At 37.6% G+C, this 25,431-nt stretch overlaps 1 protein-coding gene across 8 annotated transcripts in view; it reads right to left on the bottom strand.

The window, feature by feature from the left end:
• LOC117323671 (PDZ and LIM domain protein 7-like) overlaps nucleotides 1-14,094 on the bottom strand; it is a 42,026-nt gene extending 27,932 nt beyond the window's left edge. For 5 of the 8 annotated variants that reach the window (XM_033879072.1, XM_033879467.1, XM_033879390.1 and 2 more), the window contains exons 1-4: nucleotides 13,871-14,094; nucleotides 10,246-10,397; nucleotides 5,383-5,427; nucleotides 234-281 (exon numbers count right to left, since the gene is read on the bottom strand). In XM_033879072.1, the coding sequence (XP_033734963.1) occupies nucleotides 234-281; nucleotides 5,383-5,427; nucleotides 10,246-10,397; nucleotides 13,871-13,981 (356 nt within the window). In that variant the 5' untranslated portion in view covers nucleotides 13,982-14,094. The remainder of the gene's footprint in view (nucleotides 1-233; nucleotides 282-5,382; nucleotides 5,428-10,245; nucleotides 10,398-13,870) is intronic. The other 3 variants (XM_033879226.1, XM_033879152.1, XM_033879311.1) reach the window with 3 other exon arrangements.
• Nucleotides 14,095-25,431: the final 11,337 nt, after the last annotated feature.

Raw genomic sequence — 25,431 nt, 5'->3', positions numbered from 1 at the left:
TCTACAATACAGAAGATAGAATTTTTGTTAAGGTTGTAACACCACTGCGCTATAGTCATATAAAAGCCACAATAAGCTGCATCAGACGAATTCTGCATAGTTTGTTACATATGTGCAAGCCTCTCTTCCACCATGATCACAGTGCTAATGTGTTATGTGCAAGCCTTCTGCTCACCATGATCATAGTACTGGGACAAATACTATATGGTTACGATGACATCACCGAGACTTACTGATCAGCTGATGTAGATTCTTCCTCCATGTACTGTTCCAAATTTTTTCTAAGAGAAAATAAAGCATGGATAATACATGAAGCATGACTACAAGGTTACTACTGTAGGACTCTGGCTGGTTATAATTAAGGTCAGCTCTGGTATATCAAAGCATTATACATGGGTATATAATATAGATACAAATGTCTGTATAGGTACTTTTTTGTAATGTTTTTGAACCTGCATTATGGTTTTGAGGTTTAGCCAGTATGTGGGTAAATATATATATATGGGACTTAAAACTTACTGTGACACTAAAGTACCTGAATTACTTTGTTCAATTATACTTGGATAACATGAAATTTATAATAAAACAGTTGTAACAAACATTTATAGTTTTGAAATCTGGTGCACTCTAGACTACAGAATACATGTATATCTAGCATGACACTATACAAGAGCATCTTTCAATACATGTACTGTATGTATAGGTAGCTAAATGGGCAGGTGTACTATGTACTTGTGATATGTGGCTATGGATATGACCTTTATTCCAGGTCACCTTGGTGACCTTGACTTTTTATGTCATCATGTTCCATCCATCATGCATTTCCTACCCTGTAATTACAAGCTGATAAATCCGACCAGGAAATACCAAAAATCGTTTGATGATGGTAACACCAGTTGAAGCATAGCTGGCCGTCCACAAGTACTTCCTTTGTTGTGAAGGAAAGAGACATTCACTTTTAACTGGTGTCATATAGACACCAATCTCCATAATTCATACAGCGGATATCTCTTAAAATGTATCAGCATTAAGGAAGAAAAAAAATTCACACAGGAAATGCATAAAAAGTGTCTCAATCACATGCACCAATAAAATCTACACAAGTTCACAATACAGTGTGAATAACCAGAATTTGTTTATACAGTGTGTTTTGATAGTCTGCTGGAAATCTCAAAGTGGAAATGCGTGTTGCATGTGCCCAGGTGAAGCTCATTATACAAAGCAGTGGACTATAAACCATTATAATTTATACAGGTATATACTGTGAGGGAGAGGAGTGGGGTATGATGATGGGGACTAGATAACACAAAAGTATTTTGGTGTTGTTGCCATGTATGAGGTAAGAGCAACTGGTTGGGTCAACAAGTGCACATGAATAGTAAGGTTATATATATCAGGGAATCAAGAAAACTGTCATATCCTAAAAATTCATATCTGTATATTTTAATTTTTGTATTTTACTGAAAAGAAAAACACCACACGTTTCTTAAGTAAAAGTTTTCGACAATCAAGTATCAGGTCAATACACATTTATACTACCATACTAACTACCCGAAGAAAAAAGTCATAAATGGGCTGTCATTTATCACTAAATACAAGTATAATAACAAAACCTGTGATGAAATAACGATATCGAAAACAATGAGATATCTAAAACACAGAAATATGGGTAAAATTCACAATATAAAGATTACACTACCTTTTGTGATTTTTTTTACTATTTTATTAGATGCTGTTTCTAATTTAATTAACTGTCATAATTTTGTTGAGTAATTGAGTATGTATATAAAAACTCGGTTGTTAAAACTAAAGAAATTCTATCTGCAGATCAATGAAGTTGATGGATCAGTTAAAACTATGGACATTCAACTACAATTCTATCTGCAGACCAATGAAGTTGATGAATAGACAGTCTTGAGGCCGATGGAAGAACGTGATGCACTCAGACAAATACCCAAACCCCTTTCATGGCTGACCTTATTCATTTTTTGCTTATACAATTTTGAACTGCACAAAAGTTTATAACTCCATGTGTGTTACAGATATATTATGATCTATGCGTACAAATTGTCTTCAAAGTTTAAAAACCATTAAATCAAAATGAAATTTGCTAGGCTGAGGAGAAAAAGGGAGGTGATTTTTAGTGAGAGAATGTTGTCTGGTTTTCTCACGGTATAATACTATAAGGGTGTGGCTATTTCGGCAATGGCATTCCATAAATCAGATTCTACATATTTACATGAAACAAGCAAAAAATTAAACAGCAAGTTTTCCTATCTGAAACTGCTAATATTGCTGGCAATATTGTTTTTATTGGTCTATAGGGCTGGTTTCTAGATAAAGCAGAACATGTAGTCTACTAGATGTTGTAGTATACACCAAGTTCCAGGGTGGGAAAGCAACAACAGCCACAAGTGGAGACACAGAGAAAATCAGTGTAACACATGTGATACTAATCTTCTTAAAATAACCTGGCAAGGTCAGTTTTGGTGTGTACAATGTATCTACCTAACTATCTATCTATATATGAGGCATCCATAGAGACAGGCAACCTGACACCAGCAGTTCTGAGAGGTAGTAATATAGTGTGGGGGTCCTCTAGATCTATACACAACCTCTGTACATCCATGATTATAGTCAATAACAGCTACCATTAACCACTTTATTTAATTATCACAGACTTTAATTGATCTACAAAATATTACATATACAAAAAGTTCTATAGATATAGAATCTTACCTGGGTATCCAGTATGCGAGAGATTTATGAAATTATTTTTCTTATTTTCCATCTTTTATCTTATAATCAGCATAATAGGATAACTATTTTGGGCGAGTCTAATTTATCAACACAAAATCCTAAATGGAATAGTTTAGGATGTCAATAGGAGAACTTTCACATGTGTATTACTGGTTATCATAATTTAATTAAAACTCCAAATTTTGAAATATATACATGCACAGATATGTAATACAGAACACGATAAAAAGACAATCGTTTCGTAACTATACAAATATACTGGGTAGTTCCATTTTAAGCTCTACAATGTTAATGTTAATTATGAATAAATCTTTTCAAATTGTTCTGCATGTTATCAATCATATTTGAGTTTTGTTTCATCTGATATACCGTTTAGAAGAAATTTTACAGATCTCCAATATAAGGCCAAAAAATGACGACTGGAATAAATCGAGATCTGCATATCTAGCTGTTTTGCAGCAAAGAATTCATGTTATTTTGTAGAACTGCAAACACAGCTACTGGAGTAATGATGAAGTGGTATGAGATATTTACAGCATACTATACACAAAACATATGCCAGTGATCGTGATGCAATGGTGCGGTGTCTGCTACAGAACCTAGCACATCTAGCTGTTCTGGAAGCAGGGTTGGGGAATAGATAGTGTTCAATTTGCCTGTGTGTAGTATATAATGCTAGTGATGATGACTTCAGGTATGCCACATTGGCCATCTGTCAGTGGCAAGATGGTCTCTACACCTGGATGATCAACCATTCCATTTGGGACAATGGTCACAAGTCATACAGTTGTCTCCCCTTGTTGTTACTCTAGCTGCTTTATTTTTTTCATCCATTTAAATTTGCTTATCTTTATTTTGTTTGCCACATTCCAGTAAGAGAGCCATCTGATGTTTCTATCATTACTTCACTGGGTTTTTTTTTCATTTTTTTTTTTCAATTCTGTTATCTGTGAAACATTCTTAAGATGATTTTCTGTAATTAAAATGAAGACAATTTTACTTTTTAACTCATACTAAACCTTAAAGAAACAGTGTTTGAATTGTTTGGATGTCATCCAGTGTCTTCATCTAATCCCACTCTGTCTCATTTATTGGATCTACATATAAAGTTGACTGAGTTATCATATTGGTATATACATAAGATCTATAGGTCTTAATGTTTTAACTTTGGAGAGGTATTCCTTATCCATAAATGGAATCTTAAATATGATAACTTAATGCAGTATATGAAAATATGACGTAAAATTACCATGGAAAAATTGGAATGTAGAAGTTTGCTAATCATAATTTTGTATATATTCTTATAAGTCATCAAGATACTATAAGAAGTATTTTACAAGTGCTTAATATGATTCCTGACTATGAAACATTTAGCAAGAGCATGTGTACTAAAAATGACACATAAAAGTGTTGGTTCAATGATGGCCGAGTGCTGGTATGTGTTCTGTATTGTGTAATGGCAGCACCTTTCAGAGATACCCCACAGATCACTACCAGGTGTGCATGCAGCCATTGGACCAAGGGTATATATACCTTGCAGTATAACTATGGACATGTGCCAACATTGGTGTCTTGACTGGTTCTCCCATACATAAGGAACTCATGGGCCATCTCCAAACTAATTACTAGCCCTCTCTCACACACAGGAATTCCTTCTATATATACATCAAGTACTTCAATACCGTTCTGCCAGTGCAAAACAGTTCATTGACATTACAAATGGCAAAATTTGTTACAAGTTCTGTATCTGCAATATTTGCACCTCTGATAATTGAACCGGATATTTTTACATATAACATATAACATGCATCTTCACCTTAATGAGATAATCATGTTATAGAAAATATTCTTCGAATGCTTAGATGCTTCAGAATTTGTACACTGCAAAAAATAATTCATGCCACGTCACAATAAATATTTGTTTATATAAATATCATAATCCAAGAAGACATGACTACCAAATTGAACAAACACAATCTTAACACTCGGTAACAAATATGTAACAACTGCATGCCTTAATATGCCATTTTAATCATATACATTGCAGCAATATCAAATGTTTCCCAACAGACAAATAAAAATATCAGTTCTGGTTAACATGGAAACAGCTATTATCAAATAATACATGAAAGAAGTGAATTCATTTCAGTCATATCTGAATCACCCAAAATCAATAAACTGTGTTTAATGAGGAATGGTGTAAAAAAAAAAAATAGAAAAAAAAAACACATGTGAACTTAAAAATATGCCTCATGCGAAAATTTAAATAGTTATTTTAACTTTAAGAAAACACAATTTGTACATGTCATCAACTTTCTGCAACTTGAATATAATCTTACATAACCAAACTACATGCGTTTAGAATCTGACACTAGTTTTAGGGTTATTTCCTTGCTTCTGTGTGTTAACAGCAAATTGTTCTCCATCCCTAAGACAACAACACCTCTAACAAAATCCCTGACAATGTTTAACATTTTGAGTCTATCTATATATATAGCTACTGCACATGGTAATGTTTTGTAGAGATGAAGTTGACATCAGGATGCACAACAATTTCAACAAGGCTGCTGTATCACTCTACACTATTGTATAACCATTCCCGTACGATTGTCAGGTACTCACCCAATAAAATTATTGGTTGGCTTTTTAGCTTTCTTTTCTCTAATTCTTGAAGATGAAAACAAATTCACATTATAATTTACACTATTACACACTTACTTGGCATTTAAGTATAGAAATAATGAAAATCTACCAAAAACTGATGATGTGCTTTCAACAATAACTATATATATTAACCATTAAATCACAAAGGGAGCCACTGCTTTTGTTTTCATACATGTATGTTATGCATTGCATATGTATTGCATGCTGACAGAAGATCTATAAGGCAGTCATATTGGAAGCGCGAGTCTATATATATTTCTCAAACCACAGGCATGTGGAATAGATGATCCTGATGGGTTTTATACATGAGCAAATTATGTATAATGTTAACCATACACCCATACAAAGACCAGTCAATTACAACACAACTGCCAATAATCCTCTGTAATTTATACCAGATACCTTCAAAGTGAAACTTCCAAGTTGTACCTAAACAAGGTGTAAAGACATAACACTACATGATACAGAAAGGTCAGAGGGATAAAAACATCAATAAATCAATATCATCAAAACCAAATCATGTAAATAACAATAGACTCTGCCACTGTGCACATTGTGTCAATTTTTTATCATTTATTTGAAAAAAAAAAAAAGAATTATCAAAAATTAGTTAAGATTAGCTATACAGATCAAGAATTTTTCTCCATCAAGAATATCTATATATCATGTAATATAGGTATGTATATTACATAAAACCAGAATCATGTAGATTAGAATCAACTCCTCAACTGTACTTTTACACAAATACATGTTTTTCATCAAGTTACACATGCATGTGTATCATATACAACCGGAATCATGTACCCAAATTATGCTCCAGAAAAGTACATTGCTCCAAATATAATTTTACCCCATACTTTCAACTTCTTTAGGTCAGTACAGATAGCCATTTAAATCAGTTTGATATGAGTCAGAAAAATGGACAAAAATTCCTGCCCACCTTATCAGATTTCTAATCATTCCTTCAACCCTACACCTTTCCAGCTTATCTCTGAAATATGTGTGCAAGTCCAGGGTTTCCCCAACACTGCACAGAGATTAACCCCATGTCCTACTGTGGGGGACCCATTCAACAAGATAGCCAAGCTTTTACCTGGCACTGGGAGGAGATTCTACATAATATAACTATATATATATATATATAAGCTATTCTTCTGGCCTCCAGCAAGGTTGAGTATTTAATCCAATGTTTTCATGTTGGGCAAGTCAATTTTTCTGATCAGGTGGTATATCATTACACAGGAGAGGTGTATGTAGGAAATGACTTGTATTAGAAAGTATTCTTGGATCAAGATCAAATCATAGAAAGAGTTATGGACTAAGCATGTAGCCCCTGTCTGTATAATGTGATAAACAAGATATTAGAACATGTGGATATCTTATTATCCCACATGGTCACAGGTAGTGATGGGTGTTTGGATATCACATGTAATCAATGTGATTGTGACTTTCTTTAAGCTAAGATCAAATGATAGAAAGAGTAAAGAACTGAGCATGTAGCTCCTGTCTGTATTATGTGATAAATATGGAACTCAATACCAGCTAGGAAATATAAATAAACAAGATATTAGAACATGTGGATATCTTATCCCACATGGTCACAGGTAGTGATGGGTGCTTGGATATCACAGGTAATCAATGTGATTGTGACTTGTGATTTTGTACACAAAGGAATTATCTCCCCTTACCACATAATTTATTATCATGCAGTATGCAATATCCTGTTGGAGAAAAATTGGATGTGATGATATATTCTGTTAGAAAAGCTTTGGATGTAATGCTGTATATAGATGAAAATCCTACATTTTAGTAATAATGCATGTAGACGTTATCAAATCATCCTGCCTGAGTGACTATGGTATTGGTTGACATCCGTGTTTGCAGAGTTGCCTTAGCCACCTGACATTTACCTGTGATGTAGAAAGCTTCCCCTCAGCATTAGTCATGTCATTGTCAAAACTCTCTTTGCAGTAAAAGTCATAGTCCAGGTCCTAAGATTCATCCCACTTAGCAGACTAGACACTAAATCATGATATTAATTAAAATATAAGTAGATACTAATGTTACCCCCTCCTCTTCAATGTAACAAAGACACTTGATTGCCTCACACATGGATGTAATTGATGAGAGAATGCTTGCAGATCACTTGTTACATCTCAAATTGGTCTACAATTTTGTCATATACAGTTTGGATACATCAATACTCTATAGAGTGAAAATGATTATTCAAGTGTGGTGTTTTATAACTAATAATCCTTCCTGTATCATCTATACAAGTACTTATTGTGGATGAACCGTTAAAATCTCAGTGACTTCCCCAAATCCTTATCAAATGTCTTGACTTAGAAATTGTGACCTGTACGTGACTTTCATTTTGTAGTGTGTTGAATTAAAATGACACATTACTTAGTTAAAGGGTTACAGAGTCAAAGTAGAAATAGAAATTTTCCATCTCGTGGCTATAAGACCCCTATACTAATCCTGCATTATACATTACAAGTGAGGTACATATGGGACACACTAATCTCATATGTCCCCCCCCCCCATCCAATCAACATAATTGTATCATATTGTATAGCATTAAATCATTAATCATTGAATTATAATTAATTAAGCTAGACCCATGGGAACAATCACAATCATGGCTGACTGATCCGGGATACATGTGTACTCCCCTCCGGGATAAAACATGATTGACTAGATGGCGTAAAGGTGTGGTAATGTGTCAGTGAGATTAAGGAATGAATATGATCCACAGGTACATCCAGGTGTGGAAAGTGTCACAGTACACGTCACGCACAGGCTGAAGGCTGTTGTTTAGATCCTAACACACCTACGTACTTATTTTAGATTTTAGATTTGTATTTAATGACAGACCGGAGACATTTGTTTACACACACTATCAGGGTGTAGCACAAGTAACAGGTGCCCCCATACTCTAATGAATAAACCTATTCAGTGACCATAATCTTAAGCTTGACCTGATGTATTGACCTGGAAGGTGATACAAACATTGCAGGGTAAGAGGTTGTGTAAATATATACCGTATATACCTGCTACTTGTTCAAGTCCAGCATACCACCTACCTAGTATCTACTTCACAGTGGCCATAATGTGAGAAATGTTTATACTCCTAATATTTCAACTTCACACATACTTTAAATGATAAGTTTAGATATTACCATTCTCAAAATATTTACTTAGTTACTTAATGTCTCGGATAAGACTTGCAGTAAAGTATACACAAATCCAATCCTTGGTTTCTATAAGCCAAATTCTTGTAGCTGGTAATTTCATATCATATACATTCCTGCAACTAGTAATGGTTACTGTTGATGATGCATGACATACCTGCAATAAAGCGGTTCATTATCTCTAACATATGAGGTACCTCTACAGTTTAAACTGGCCACCTCCTAAGCCCCTATAATATAATTGCACAGCTGAATTTTAATACTAGATTATCTTCCCCAGTTTGAAACTTTTAGGGTATAAACAAATGGACAGATGCATGTAGATAATCTATATCCAAATTTGTAAAGCTCAATTTTGTTCATAATTTCAATATTCGTGAGACAAGAACCAATCTATAGTACAGTCTAACATGCTCTGATCCAATTGAAGACTTATTTTTGAATTACCCAAAAATCTATGTTAACAGTAACAACCGGAATATAATTCAACTGCAAGCTGCATCAACTGCTTGGCACCTGATCTATTACTGTATAGATCTGTTCCTAACTTCTCCGAAATATTGCTCAAGATAGGGGATAGCCAAAACCTGACAACAGTTTGTTGATAGAACTGCTCTCTTTCCAGATACCACTAACACTGTACCACTTATACAGGTCTGGAGCCATACCACCTCTGGTCCTGGACCAGGGATAAACGGCTTATGTTGGATCTGGATTCTGTCAGTCTACAACAAAACTATTCACCAAATTCCTCCAAAAATAAGATTCAAATATGTAATCTTCTATGAGAAATATCTGCAATTTTCATCAAGGCTAAAAATTTATGTTCCAGGAATTCCAAGATATTTAAACAATTCACAGGTCTTTATTAAATACATGAAACAACTACAGTTCTTTGTAATGTCATTTTTATGAAATTTACCCACCCATGCTCCAGACTACTTTCTTATTTTCTAGGTACACAGTGAGTAATCATATATATAAGTTCCATTTGTGAACACTAAATGAGCCCAACAAAGCAGAAAGTGCTGGAGTGTACTGTAAAGATCTATATCATTATATAAAACACATATATTGTTTTCTAAGAAGTGCTGCTTATGTTTAGAATTCTGTAAGGAAAGTACTGCTGCAAATATGACTACAAAGGCATCCAACAACATTAACAGTGTTCAGCACGTGGGAGACCCAATTAGAGAGACAATGAAGAATATAAGTACTGGACAGGGAACACAACAAAAAGTGATGGTCTTACACAACAAATCTCACCGCAAACAGTCCATTAGGGGTGGGTGGGCTGTTACAATGATAGCAGACACCATTAACCACAAATAGGAACACCAAAAGTTCCACTGAACAATTCGGGTACAAAATGCTGATTTCCACTTATAATAACTTCACACTCATTTCCATGTACAACAAATAAATGTTCCATCATTCACGTTCTCTTCCCATCAAGTAAAAAATTCCTTTATAAGAAATTGAAAATTACTTATCACTCTTAGAATCATTTACAATATCCACATTATTCTTCTCCTTCCTTTAACTACATTTATACCGAAACTCAAATGGGCAGGTTTAGGGGATTTGGAAGGGGTATATAGCTATAAGCAGGTAAATATATACTGACCTCTGCAGCAGCAAGTCCAGCTTGTTACCACTCCCCATGATGGCCCCCTGGGCATCTTTATGTTTCATTACATTGGCATCACTGTTTCCGATCTTGAGGATTATGTCCCCTTGTTGTAATCCACATTTGGCTGCCAAACTTCCAGGAAGTACCTAAGTTATAAAGGGGGCCAGTTTTTCATCATACAAAACCAGGAATTTTGGAATTTCATGGATACACAACAGAACTTGATTAACACATCCAACAAATGTGAACCATTAAGGTCAATCACAGTAAATGTTTACAAATGAAACAAAATTCAGATATTCTTAATTTGCATCTTTGTGTTGTGATGTATAACTTGTTAATTAATACTAAATTATCAAGTATTCAGAGAGAACTTATACATTTTTACAGACTGCACATGCCATTTTTCTTTCAAGAAATATGTATTTTTTTGTTAACTGAAATATTTAAAAATGTCATTACATTTTGCCTTATTAAATCTATTTATATATTTTTATAATACATAGAGTCCACACCAGAAACAAAGTTTGACACATGTATCTTCAAAATGTATCTCATATTTTTCGAAAATGTTTATAATTCTTTCCTAAACTTTATACTAATTGGAAGTTTAGTGGTCTGTGTTCTCATTGTAATAATTCTAAATAGCCCTACATGGTTGGAGTTATGGTTTCATCGGGGATATACAAAATGTATATATCAATACAGTTTTTATTGCAATGATATAAAATCTTTGTTTCAACTTTTGAATTGTAGGCAATACTGTTTCAAATGAATTACTTTTCTAGAAATTTTAAATTTTCGAGCCTCCTTCTTGTCCTAGAGTGTACATGTACAAGTGCTGTAAATTATGTTTTCTACAAAATAAGTTTGAAATGTGCGCATGTCACAGATGAATTAAATCTGAGTATTAATTGGCTCATAGATCTCCAAGGTAGCTTTATGAAGATCGATATCTGCTAGCTATACTTCTGACCAGATACTATCATACATAAGTCTAGAGGGTATACCTATGTGAGAAACAAGTATTTTAAATGAATTAGTATTAATCACTATTGCATGTACTCTTTCCTAGTAACATATAGCATGAGCTGTTTAATGATTAAAACACATCTGTACCTTTCATTCTGCATGGTTCAATACAGTCATTTTTATTGGCTTATTTTGGTGTATATATTAGTCTAAATGCCTGTATCCCCAATACACATGGGGAACCTTGTACAGGAGGCCAGTCCATCATAGATTCTGCACACTTGTACTTATCTCTGGTGGTTATATATATACCTCAGTATTCATGCTGTATAGAAGATGGTTTATAGTCTCAAGGTCACAGTAACCCTTCAGTATAAACTCTTATTTCACAGATCTACAGGGGTACTATACTATAACAATACAAGGCCACAATAGGTCACTGGATATCAATATTCAGTAAAATTCACAATGATTCATCAAATTCAGTCATGTCTTCTTGTTACCATAGGTATTCATCAAGTGTTAATTAAGTCCCTTCATTTTGAAATGACATGCTTCCACTATTCCTACACCTTTTGTCAGCTTTGAATTTCCCTCAAACTTTTTACATCCTCTTTGCCCTCAGTGGAGTCCATGTAAGTTGCTCTTTCTCTAGATCTGTCCTCTTTCTAGCACTGAATTTCCCTCAACCTTTTTACGCCCTCTTTGCCCTCCAAGGAGTCAATGTCATTTGCTTTCTAGCTTTGAATTTCCCTCAACTTTTTACCTCTCTGCTCTCCATGGAGTCATGATCAATGTCAGTGGCTTTCTAGCTCTGAATTTCTCCTAACCTTTTTGCACCCTCTCTGCCCTCCATGGAGTCAATGTCATTTTCTTTCTAGCTCTGAATTTCCTTCAAACTTTTTACACCCTCTCTGCCCTCCATGGAGTCAATGTCAGTTGCTTTCTTGCTCTGAATTTCCCTCAACCTTTTTACACCCTCCCTGCCCTTCATGGAGTCAATGTCAGTTGCTTTCTTGCTCTGAATTTCCCTCAACCTTTTTACACCCTCTCTGCCCTCCATGGAGTCAATGTCAGTTGCTTTCTTGCTCTGAATTTCCCTCAACCTTTTTACACCCTCTCTACCCTCCATGGAGTCAATGTTGCTGACCAATAAATGCAGCAGCTAAATTCCCATGTACATACTGCTGGACTGCATTCTGTTGAAGGGTGATCATGATATCATCTATGGTTGTGGCCATGACCAAAAGAACAGTCAGTCCTTTCTCCCCAGTATATCTGTGTCCAATATCTAGGAAATTGATATCCTTTATCATCTATGATCAAACATTCCTAGAGGTCCATATTTCCTCATCAGGCTAGTACCAGTTTTGTTTACTGATAATATGGGTACTAATGATGGTAAACAGATAATACAGATAAGAACTGTATAACATCAGGGGTACCACTGCTCATAGGAAGACTTGTCTGAATAACAACTATGAAGATAAACAAGTTACCAAGGAAATATCCTCCCAGGAGGGGAAAATAGGAAGGACTACAACAGTTCATGTTTATAACATTTGTACATGAATCCTCAGGCTTAAGGAGCATACACTCCTCTAATCAGACACTCTAGGAGTGAAAATAAGCTTGAGGCTGTAGGATTTATATACATTAGTTATTGTTAACTTGTTTCAGCACATTCACACATGCATGTATGGCACCAGGGTATGTTGTAGGCCTACAGAGTGTTATTTTACAGCTTTAGCATAATGTGTCTGCTTTTGGCTTCACTGATAAAGAATATAAACTGCAATACACATCTCCCACTGATGTACAATATATCAAAAAGGCACATGTATCTAATAGTTATTAATGTAACAATGTTGTACTGAAATAAAATCTTTTGGACAGGAAATTTAATATAAGACACTACAAAGTACAACAATGTTGCGCCCCCTAATTAACAATAATTGGCTGGTTGTTTACACATAGGAAGGTGAAGTGTAATACACAACCGTGTGCTGTGTCGGCTCAGTACTCTAGCATGACCCTCACAGGTCACGTATCTATTTCCGTGCAGACACATACAATACTGACTTTAAAAACTTTGACGTAAGCACATACTTGGTGTGGTCTACCTAGACATTCCTGTCTAATTCTAACCCTATTTGGTTATGTGACAGGAGTGTGCAACTAAAGGAATGACTATTGTCTTACAATGCGCATCGGTGTGTGAATCATCAAATAAGGTAATGGCAGGCAATCTGGTACGCTCAGTGCTAATGCCTCGATGTACACAACACACACTCGTAGTTTACTCAGACAGACACACAGAAAGTGACTATAACGATATATATGTGATATATACGTCTCTGATACAACAGACTGTATGAGTATTGCTAGTCTATCGAATTAAAATCATTCCCTCATAGGAAACACACAAAACGTAAAATATCAACAACAGACTCGAACATTTTCTGAAGTGTTAAAACGGGTTTATGTACTTCTTGGGTCAAACAAAAAGTCACCACATACTTTAGTAACTATGAAGTGTATATGGTTGTCAATTTCTTGTTTTACGTTAGGACAGGGTGTAATTCCATACCGTCTATTTGATAGCGAGCATCCCGAGCTGTCAGAACGCCAAAACAATCACACTCACCCGCTGTATCGTTAGTGGGGCACTAAAATCTTGTCCTCCCTGCATACGAAATCCCCATTGCGTGGATGGGTCAACCCTCTCCAACTTGGCCTCGAGGGTAAGCAATGACATGGCTGGGTATGTCCACTAACCCCAGCTACTGTAGATGTCCACTTTCACAACGTCGTCCTCGCACTTCCCTCGAAATATCCAAATGAGGTTGACTTGCCGGTGGTCGTGTACTTGTTCTATGTACCCTTTTGCACACGGCCCTAACAAATCCGAACAACACATAAGTTCATGGATAAATCGAAATGTGTTCTGAATGGATATTAAAAATATCGACAGTTAGTAATATAAAGTCTATTTTTACCTGCGGTACTATGGATGGTATTAGTGGCGTTATTCCTAAGAAGGTGTTTATAAATTGTTAGTTCGAATTGATTGTTGGATAATTAGACTGTCTTACTCACTGATACCTTACTTAGAATAATTACTTGGCTTTGAGAACGAGATTAACTTCATTGTAGCATTTTGATAAAATTTCGTCAAGAAGATATTCTACATAGCTATGGGATCTCATTTACATCAGATATCTTATAATTTATAAATGGTATATCCTAATTAGGTATACATATACATAATCCAATTAAATTTCTCTGTAAGATATCTTAAAAAGTATATATCTGTTATTGCTTTTTTTAATAGGGATCGACTCAGCATTGTTGCTGACGCCGATACTGGGAAAAATAATCCTAATTTGTCCTTATACTTTGTTATAAAACATAGACTCGCTATACATGTCTTGCCAGTCGTTGGTACAAGGGAGATAATCAAATCGATTACATTCTTTTAATGACCTAAATCTTCAAATGACGAACGCATGGATCCTACGAAATCTCTACATACAAAATATGGACGACAACAAATTAAAGCCAAAGATCAAGATGACACACATTGCTAAAAATGACACAGATATGATAATCACACTTGATGGCTCGGATGATAACTTACAGGGTCTAGATGTTAGAAGAAACCAGAGTACGTAGCTAACACTTATTGCCAGAGAGAATGATGTTGTTGACAGAGAGAATGATGTTGTTGCCAGAGAGAATGATGTTGTTGACAGAGAGAATGATGTTGTGGACAGAGAGAATGATGTTGTTGACAGAGAGAATGATGTTGTTGACAGAGAGAATGATGTTGTTGACAGAGAGAATGATGTTGTCAGAGAGAATGATGTTGTTGACAGAGAGAATTATGTTGTTGACAGAGAGAATGATGTTGTTGACAGAGAGAATGATGTTGTCAGAGAGAATGATGTTGTTGACAGAGAGAATTATGTTGTTGACAGAGAGAAGGATGTTGTTGACAGAGAGAATGATGTTGTTGACAGAGAGAATGATGTTGTTGACAGAGAGAAGGATGTTGTTGCCAGAGAGAATGATGTTGCTTCATGCTTTACATAATGATGTTGTTGCCAGAGAGAATGATGTTGTTGCCAGAGAGAATGATGTTGTTGACAGAGAGAATGATGTTGTTGACAGAGAGAATGATGTTGTTGCCAGAGAGAATGATGTTGTTGCCAGAGAGAATGATGTTGTCAGAGAGAATGATGTTCTTGACAGAGAGAATGATGTTGTTGACAGAGAGAAGGATGTTGTTGACAGAGAGAAGGATGTTGTTGACAGAGAGAATGATGTTGTTGACAGAGAGAATGATTTTGTTGACAGAGAGAAGGATGTTGTTGCCAGAGAGAAGGATGTTGTTGACAGAGAGAATGATGTTGTTGACAGAGAGAATGATGTTGTTGACAGAGAGAATGATGTTGTTGCCAGAGAGAAGGATGTTGTTGACAGAGAGAATGATGTTGTTGACAGAGAGAATGATGTTGTTGCCAGAGAGAATGATGTTGTTGACAGAGAGAAGGATGTTGTTGACAGAGAATGATGTTGTTGACAGAGAATGATGTTGTTGACAGAGAGAATGATGTTGTCAGAGAGAATGATGTTGTTGACAGAGAGAATGATGTTGTTGACAGAGAGAAGGATGTTGTTGACAGAGAGAAGGATGTTGTTGACAGAGAGAAGGATATTGTTGACAGAGAGAATGATGTTGTTGACAGAGAGAATGATGTTGTTGACAGAGAGAAGGATGTTGTTGACAGAGAGAAGTATGTTGTTGACAGAGAGAATGATGTTGTTGACAGAGAGAATGATGTTGTTGATAGAGAGAATGATGTTGTTGCCAGAGAGAAGGATGTTGTTGACAGAGAGAATGATGTTGTTGACAGAGAGAATGATGTTGTTGCCAGAGAGAAGGATGTTGTTGACAGAGAGAAGGATGTTGTTGACAGAGAATGATGTTGTTGACAGAGAGAATGATGTTGTTGACAGAGAGAATGATGTTGTTGCCAGAGAGAAGGATGTTGTTGCCAGAGAGAATGATGTTGTTGACAGAGAGAATGATGTTGTTGACAGAGAGAAGGATGTTGTTGACAGAGAGAAGGATGTTGTTGACAGAGAGAATGATGTTGTTGACAGAGAGAATGATGTTGTTGACAGAGAGAATGATGTTGTTGACAGAGAGAAGGATGTTGTTGACAGAGAGAATGATGTTGTTGACAGAGAGAAGGATGTTGTTGACAAAGAGAATGATGTTGTTGACAGAGAGAATGATGTTGTCAGAGAGAATGATGTTCTTGACAGAGAGAATGATGTTGTTGACAGAGAGAAGGATGTTGTTGACAGAGAGAAGGATGTTGTTGACAGAGAGAATGATGTTGTTGACAGAGAGAATGATTTTGTTGACAGAGAGAAGGATGTTGTTGCCAGAGAGAAGGATGTTGTTGACAGAGAGAATGATGTTGTTGACAGAGAGAATGATGTTGTTGACAGAGAGAATGATGTTGTTGCCAGAGAGAAGGATGTTGTTGACAGAGAGAATGATGTTGTTGACAGAGAGAATGATGTTGTTGCCAGAGAGAATGATGTTGTTGACAGAGAGAAGGATGTTGTTGACAGAGAATGATGTTGTTGACAGAGAATGATGTTGTTGACAGAGAGAATGATGTTGTCAGAGAGAATGATGTTGTTGACAGAGAGAATGATGTTGTTGACAGAGAGAAGGATGTTGTTGACAGAGAGAAGGATGTTGTTGACAGAGAGAAGGATGTTGTTGACAGAGAGAATGATGTTGTTGACAGAGAGAAGGATGTTGTTGACAGAGAGAAGGATGTTGTTGACAGAGAGAATGATGTTGTTGATAGAGAGAATGATGTTGTTGCCAGAGAGAAGGATGTTGTTGACAGAGAGAATGATGTTGTTGACAGAGAGAATGATGTTGTTGCCAGAGAGAATGATGTTGTTGCCAGAGAGAAGGATGTTGTTGACAGAGAGAAGGATGTTGTTGACAGAGAGAATGATGTTGTTGACAGAGAGAATGATGTTGTTGCCAGAGAGAAGGATGTTGTTGACAGAGAGAATGATGTTGTTGACAGAGAGAATGATGTTGTTGACAGAGAGAATGATGTTGTTGACAGAGAGAATGATGTTGTTGACAGAGAGAATGATGTTGTTGACAGAGAGAATGATGTTGTTGACAGAGAGAATGATGTTGTCAGAGAGAATGATGTTGTTGACAGAGAGAATGATGTTGTTGACAGAGAGAATGATGTTGTTGACAGAGAGAATGATGTTGTTGACAGAGAGAATGATGTTGTTGACAGAGAGAATGATGTTGTCAGAGAGAATGATGTTGTTGACAGAGAGAATGATGTTGTTGACAGAGAGAATGATGTTGTTGACAGAGAGAATGATGTTGTTGACAGAGAGAAGGATGTTGTTGACAGAGAGAAGGATGTTGTTGACAGAGAGAATGATGTTGTTGACAGAGAGAATGATGTTGTTGACAGAGAGAATGATGTTGTTGACAGAGAGAAGGATGTTGTTGACAGAGAGAATGATGTTGTTGACAGAGAGAATGATGTTGTTGACAAAGAGAATGATGTTGTTGACAGAGAGAATGATGTTGTTGACAGAGAATGATGTTGTTGACAGAGATAATGATGTTGTTGACAGAGAGAATGATGTTATTGCCAGAGAGAAGGATGTTGCTTCATGCTTTACATAATGATGTTGTTGCCAGAGAGAATGATGTTGCTTCATGTTTTACATAATGATGTTATTGTCAAGGGGAATGATGTTGCTTCATGTGTTAGTTAATGATGTTGTTCCCAGAGAGAAGGATGTTGCTTGATGCTTTACTTAATGATGTTGTTGCCAGAGGAAATGAGATGTTGGTTCATTTTAATTTATTGGTGAACGATTTTGTTTCATGAGAGAATAAGATGTTGCTTCATATGTTAGTTAATGATGTTATTGCCTGCTAGAATACCATGTTGCTTCATGTGTTATTTAATTATGTTGTTGCTTCAGAGAATAAGATGTGGCTTTACGTGCTTTTTAGCTTACTCGTAATACCATCCAAGTTCTTTTTTTTTTCATTTTCATTTGAAAAAATAATGTTATTTCTGCTTACTTAATTTCGTGTGTGCTGAAATCTTAACCAGCAAGGTTCCAATTACTTTTCTTAAAGGTTATATTAGCATGCATTCTGTAAATTTTTATTTTTCGCCATATTGCCATATTGTACATAAGACTGTCTTGTCTCTTCAATTGGTTCATTTGCTGTGTGATTTTTTTGTTGTTACATGGCCAATAATCATCTGGGGGGCCGCGGTGGCCGAGTGGTTAAGGTGTCCCGACACTTTAACACTAGCCCTCCACCTCTGGGTTGCGAGTTCGAAACCTACGTGGGACAGTTGCCAGGTACTGACCGTAGGCCGGTGGTTTTTCTCCGGGTACTCCGGCTTTCCTCCACCTCCAAAACCTGGCACGTCCTTAAATGACCCTGGCTGTTAATAGGACGTTAAACAAAAACAAACAAATAATCCTCTGTGCTAGTTTACAATTTATCGAACTGTCTGTGATGCATGCTAGTTTGTGATATTTTGTACGAAACGACACTTTATTTATTATTATCATTTTTTTTTTACAATAGTACTTTGGTTTTGACGAATCATTTCATACAATGTCCACAATTAAACATCTCACATAAATACTCAATGTCGAGACAGTTGACATAATGACGCAAATCTTCTGGATACAAGTGTTCAAATTAAATCAATATAGAACAAATATGATCTGCATTTTTTCCGAAGGCGAAAAATAAGAAAGTATAAAGCGCCGGGATTAGTAGTATAGTCTTTGACGCAGTAATTGATTGGCGTTACGCTTCACAACAAGACACTGTCATTAGGAAATTGCTTACTTTTGTTTGTAACACACATTTTTATTGGTTTATTTATTCTGTGTATCAGGAGATGTACAGGAAAAATAGCACATTTTTATCACTTGATATAAACGACACTTTATTTATTTATTTATTTTTTTACGATAGTACTTTGATTTTGACCAATCATTTCATACGATGTCCACAAACATCTCACATAAATACTATTTACTTCAAAATGTCGTTTATTACTGAGTATCTGTAAAGCATGTCTGGAATTGAGACTGAAAGGGAGTTCTTCTTCTGGCGAATGGAGTGCGGGTAAACTTGAAATATGGCATGTGTTTAATCAAAGTCAAATTACTGTGCCATACATAAAATGTTCTTCAGGTAAATTAAACATGTTTCCGTAATGAAAGTTTGTTTTTAGCTTTAAAACGAAGTCATGGTATGACTGCACGTGCGTTAGTGAGTTTAAGGAACGACAACTCTTGGTTATATTACAGACCAATTAATGACTACTTAATGCCTCCATTCCAGCGTTTTGTATTATTAGTTGGTAAATTTTGTTTACCAAATATCAAATATCAACATGATAAGATATCAATAATGTGCTCACAAAAACACTTATTTGCGTACTGACATTTGTAATAGATCATTGGTGTCGTAATTAAGAATGTTCAATAAATATTTTTCTTTAAATGTATAGCAATAATGAATATGCTTACTCCTATAAAATTTTGACAAACAAACAAAATAAATGGTTTTGCTCTTTTTAATTGCCTTTCTAGTCTCATACATCCATGTTAATGCACCCTACACGGCAGTATTACGTGAACACCCAATCTAATTAAAATTAGATTTGTAATTTCCGTTCCTCTACGATACACTGCAATACACGTATGTATTGTAGTGTATCGTTGAGAAGCGGAAATCACAAGTCTAATTTTAATTAGATTGGTGAACACCCTGCACGGCAGTATTACGTGAACACCCTACACGGCAGTATTACGTGAACACCCTACACGGCAGTATTACGTGAACACCCTACACGGCCTCATGTGGACACCATTTCCTCGTATTACATTGTATAGTAAAATATACTAAGTCATTGTGTTTTCATCGGTCAAATCAGGAAAAGTGAGATTTTTCACACGAATGCCCCCCCCCCCCCCCCCCCCCCATCCCCACACACTTTTTTTAACTATTGAAAAAACAAAACAAAAAAAACCCCACTTTTATAGAATAACTAATTTTCGATAATTTACTGATAAAAATGTAATAAATCCTTTTCCACGACCCCGACCAATCCCCGGCTAATTCTTTTGTCTCCATGAAGGCATCACTTCCCAAGGTCTTGATTATTGCACATTCTTTCCTTTGATTCTTTCTCTGGGTCACCTCATATCCTTCACCAACTTCTACTTAAATCACCATTCACAAATATCTTAACCTACAATGCCTTTGTTTCTTTTCTGGTGATTTAATTTTGGTGTGTTTAAACCTCTCAGCCGATACTTACATGCCCGAGCTTTTACTCCCATACCCCCACTTGTACCCATGCTATGCTTATGAAAAGTCTGTGAACATGTATTCTTGGGAGGAGTGTTCAACTCTGATCAGTGGGAGGGGTGTTCAACTATGATCAGTGGGAGGGGTGTTCAACTATGATCAGTGGGAGGGGTGTTCAACTATGATTAGTTTGAGGGTTACTGTTCAACTATGCTCAGTGGGAGGGGTGTTCAACCATGATTAGTTGGAGGGGTGTTCGACTATGATCAGTGGGAGGGGTGTTCGACTATGATCAGTGGGAGGGGTGTTCGACTATGATCAGTGGGAGGGGTGTTCGACTATGATCAGTGGGATGGGTGTTCGGCTATGATCAGTGGGAGGGGTGTTCAACCATGATTAGTTGGAGGGGTGTTCAACTATGATCAGTGGGAGGGATGTTCGACTATGATCAGTGGGAGGGGGGGGGGGGGGGTCAACTATGATCAGTGGGAGGGGTGTTCGACTATGATCAGTGGGAGGGGTGTTCGACTATGATCAGTGGGAGGGGTGTTCGACTATGATCAGTGGGAGGGGTGTTCGACTATGATCAGTGGGAGGGGTGTTCGACTATGATCATTGGGAGGGGTGTTCGACTATGATCAGTGGGAGGGGTGTTCGACTATGATCAGTGGGAAGGGTGTTCGACTATGATCAGTGGGAAGGGGGTGTTCGACTATGATCAGTGGGAGGGGTGTTCGACTATGATCAGTGGAAGGGGTGTTCGACTATGATCAGTGGGAGGGGTGTTCGACTATGATCATTGGGAGGGGTGTTCGACTATGATCATTGGGAGGGGTGTTCGACTATGATCAGTGGGATGGGTGTTCGACTATGATCAGTGGGAGGGCCGTTCGACTATGATCAGTGGGAGGGGTGTTCAACTATGATCAGTGGGAAGGATGTTAGTTTACGATCATTGGGAGGGGTGTTCAACTACGATCAGTGGGAGGGGTGTTCAACTACGATCAGTGGGAAGGGTGTTCGACTATGATCAGTGGGAGGGGTGTTCGACTATGATCAGTGGGAAGGATGTTAGTTTACGATCATTGGGAGGGGTGTTCAACTACGATCAGTGGGAGGGGTGTTCGACTATGATCAGTGGGAAGGGTGTTCGTTTACGATCAGTGGGAGGGGTGTTCAACTACGATCAGTGGGAGGGGTGTTCGACTATGATCAGTGGGAAGGGTGTTCGTTTACGATCAGTGGGATGGGTGTTCGGCTATGATCAGTGGGAGGGCCGTTCGACTATGATCAGTGGGAGGGGTGTTCGACTATGATCAGTGGGATGGGTGTTCGTTTACGATCAGTGGGAGGGGTGTTCGACTATGATCAGTGGGAGGGCCGTTCGACTATGATCAGTGGGAGGGCCGTTCGACTATGATCAGTGGGATGGGTGTTCGACTATGACCAGTGGGAGGGGTGTTTGACTATGATCAGTGGGAGGGGTGTTCGACTACGATCAGTGGGAGGGGTGTTCGACTATGATCAGTGGGAGGGGTGTTCGACTATGATCATTGGGAGGGTTGTGCGCCTATGATCATTGGGAGGGGTGTTCAACTATGATCAGTGGGAGGGATGTTCGACTATGATCAGTGGGAGGGGGGGGGGGGGGGGTCAACTATGATCAGTGGGAGGGGGTGTTCAACTATGGTCAGTGGGAGGGGTGTTCGACTATGATCAGTACGAAGGGTGTTCAACTATGATCAGTGGGAGGGGTGTTCAACTCTGATCAGTGGGAGGGGTGTTCAACTCTGATCAGTGGGAGGGGTGTTCAACTCTGATCAGTGGGAGGGGGTGTTCGACTATAATGAGTGAAAAGTAATGATTTAAGAAATCTCATCGACCACGCCCACTCGTGCCACTGATCGCCTAGACGCCTCTCATTTTTGTCACGTTGTTTCTGCCTTTTGATCAAGTTTGCCAATTCAATTGATGTCACCTTACTTAATAACACATTTCTTTCACTTTTCCCAATGATGTCAAAGACCTATCTCACTGATGTCACGTTACATTTCCCGCACTGGTGCCATAGACCAATCTCATATAGGTCACATTACATTTCCCGCACTAGTGTCATAGACCCATCCCATTGTAGGTCACATTACATTTCCCGCACTGGTGTCATAGACCCATCCCATATAGGTCACATAACATTTCCCGCACTGGTGTCATAGACGCATTTTATATATGTCACATTAAACTTCCCACACTTTCGTCATAGAAAAATAACCATATATATATGTCACGTAATATTTCCCGCACTGGTATCATAGACCTATACCATCAATGTCACAATACATTTATCACATTGGTGTCATATACGCATACCATAGATATCACGTTATATTTCCCTCACTGATGTTATAGACCCACCCCACTGATGTCACGTTACATTTCCCTCACTGATGTTATAGACCCATCCCACTGATGTCACGTTACATTTCCCTCACTGATGTTATAGACCCATCCCACTGATGTCACGTTACATTTCCCTCACTGATGTTATAGACCCATCCCACTGATGTCACGTTACATTTCCCTCACTGATGTTATAGACCCATCCCACTGATGTCACGTTACATTTCCCTCACTGATGTCATAGACCCACCCCACTGATGTCACGTTACATTTCCCACACTGATGTCATAGACCCACCCCACTGATGTCACGTTACATTTCCCACACTGATGTCATAGACCCACCCCACTGATGTCACGTTACATTTCCCTCACTGATGTTATAGACCCATCCCACTGATGTCACGTTACATTTCCCTCACTGATGTTATAGACCCATCCCACTGATGTCACGTTACATTTCCTTCACTGATGTTATAGACCCACCCCACTGATGTCACGTTACATTTCCTTCACTGATGTTATAGACCCACCCCACTGATGTCACGTTACATTTCCCACACTGATGTCATAGACCCATCCCACTGATGTCACGTTACATTTCCCTCACTGATGTTATAGACCCATCCCACTGATGTCACGTTACATTTCCTTCACTGATGTTATAGACCCACCCCACTGATGTCACGTTACATTTCCTTCACTGATGTTATAGACCCACCCCACTGATGTCACGTTACATTTCCCACACTAATGTCATAGACCCATCCCGTATATGCCAATTTACCTTTCCCGCACTTGTATCATAAACCAATCCCATTGATGTTACTTACCACCCCAGCCCCAATGGTGTGATAGGCCCTTCCCATTGATGTTACTTACCACCACAGCCCCAATGGTGTGATAGACCCTTCCCATTGATGTTACTTTCCACCCCAGCCCCAATGGCGTGATAGACCCTTCCCATTGATGTTACTTAGTAGAATCTTTCATCCCTTTTGGGGTGAGATAGGGGGATCTCAACCCGAGGAGGGAGATTGTTAAATTTCCAAACACGAGGCTTGCCGAGTGCTTGGGAACTTAACCACCTCCCCCCGAGGGTTGATATCCCCTATCTCATCCCAAAAAGGGGTGAATGATTATTTTTCTCTCACCCTGTTTTCCAATCGAAGTGTGAACCAAATCCAAACGTATGTAAACAATAACACGTGGACGGCGGATGATGTTGTGTAAAGGCTGCAGCAGACGCTTTACACCTTATGATATTGATTTCATACAAAATATAGTTCCGATAAGCTTGTCAAATGGACACCAAACACTCCGCTAACTCTGATAATTAATACTTATTTTAATTTCTTTTGTGAATAATATTGATATTTAACATTCAAACGTTCCGGGTCAGGTCATAGTAACGTCATCCTATCGAGGACAAGAGCACGTTCAAAGAGCACGTGTAACTTGTCTTTCCCCTAGGGTGAGATAAGAAAATCTCATCCCGGTAAAACTGGGGAAATCCCTATCCAGGGTAAGAGAATAATCTGTCTGCCCTCTGATCTCACAGACCTCTACCGCAGTACATTGATGTCATGTATCACTCAAACTGATGTCACTTTAACTTCACCCATTGACTTGTAAGACCCATCCCACTGATGTCACTTTACCGATCTCATACACACATTCTAGTGGTGTCATATAATTGTTGTTATCACAAATCCTTTCTAATGAGAGTTTGTACCTTTCCCTCTAAAATCATTAAGACCAATCTGGCACATATTGTTGAGACATCCAACTGATTTAGAATTATCTTACTGATCTCATTGAGAGCACCATATCCCCTGTTGCCATTATTAAGACCTCTACAGCTATCATCTAATTATTATGATATGTACCTTGTACTGAGTTTCTGACGACGAGTTTGATCGACTTATACCAGCTGGTACGTTTAAGGTTTATGTTAAGATGTTCAATATTTGATATAATAATTCTGCATTATGTTAGGTTAAGAGTGGAGAGTAAAGTGGTTTATCTAAATAGAAAAAAAAAAGAAAAAATGAAAATGCATTTTTTTTTATACACGAAAAAAAAACTGAACTAAATACAAAGGCTAAGTCCAATATTCGGAAAATCGTGTCTTTGGAATATCTGGGTAGCACCATCCAGTTCCCTTGACCTAGACCCCACGCAACATATCCAATCTGTTCTCATCTATATCTGATGTTATTGAACACTCACAAAATGAAGTCATAGAATGCCATCCCACTGACGTCATTTAACCCTCACCAAATGATGCCATATAGCGCCACCCCGCTGATGTCATTTAACCCTCACCAAATGATGTCATATAGCGCCACCCCACTGATGTCATTTAACCCTCACCAAATG

Source organism: Pecten maximus, chromosome 1, assembly GCF_902652985.1.
Source record: "Pecten maximus chromosome 1, xPecMax1.1, whole genome shotgun sequence".
Lineage (NCBI taxonomy): Eukaryota > Metazoa > Mollusca > Bivalvia > Pectinida > Pectinidae > Pecten > Pecten maximus.
This window is presented reverse-complemented; position numbering and strand designations above follow the sequence as displayed.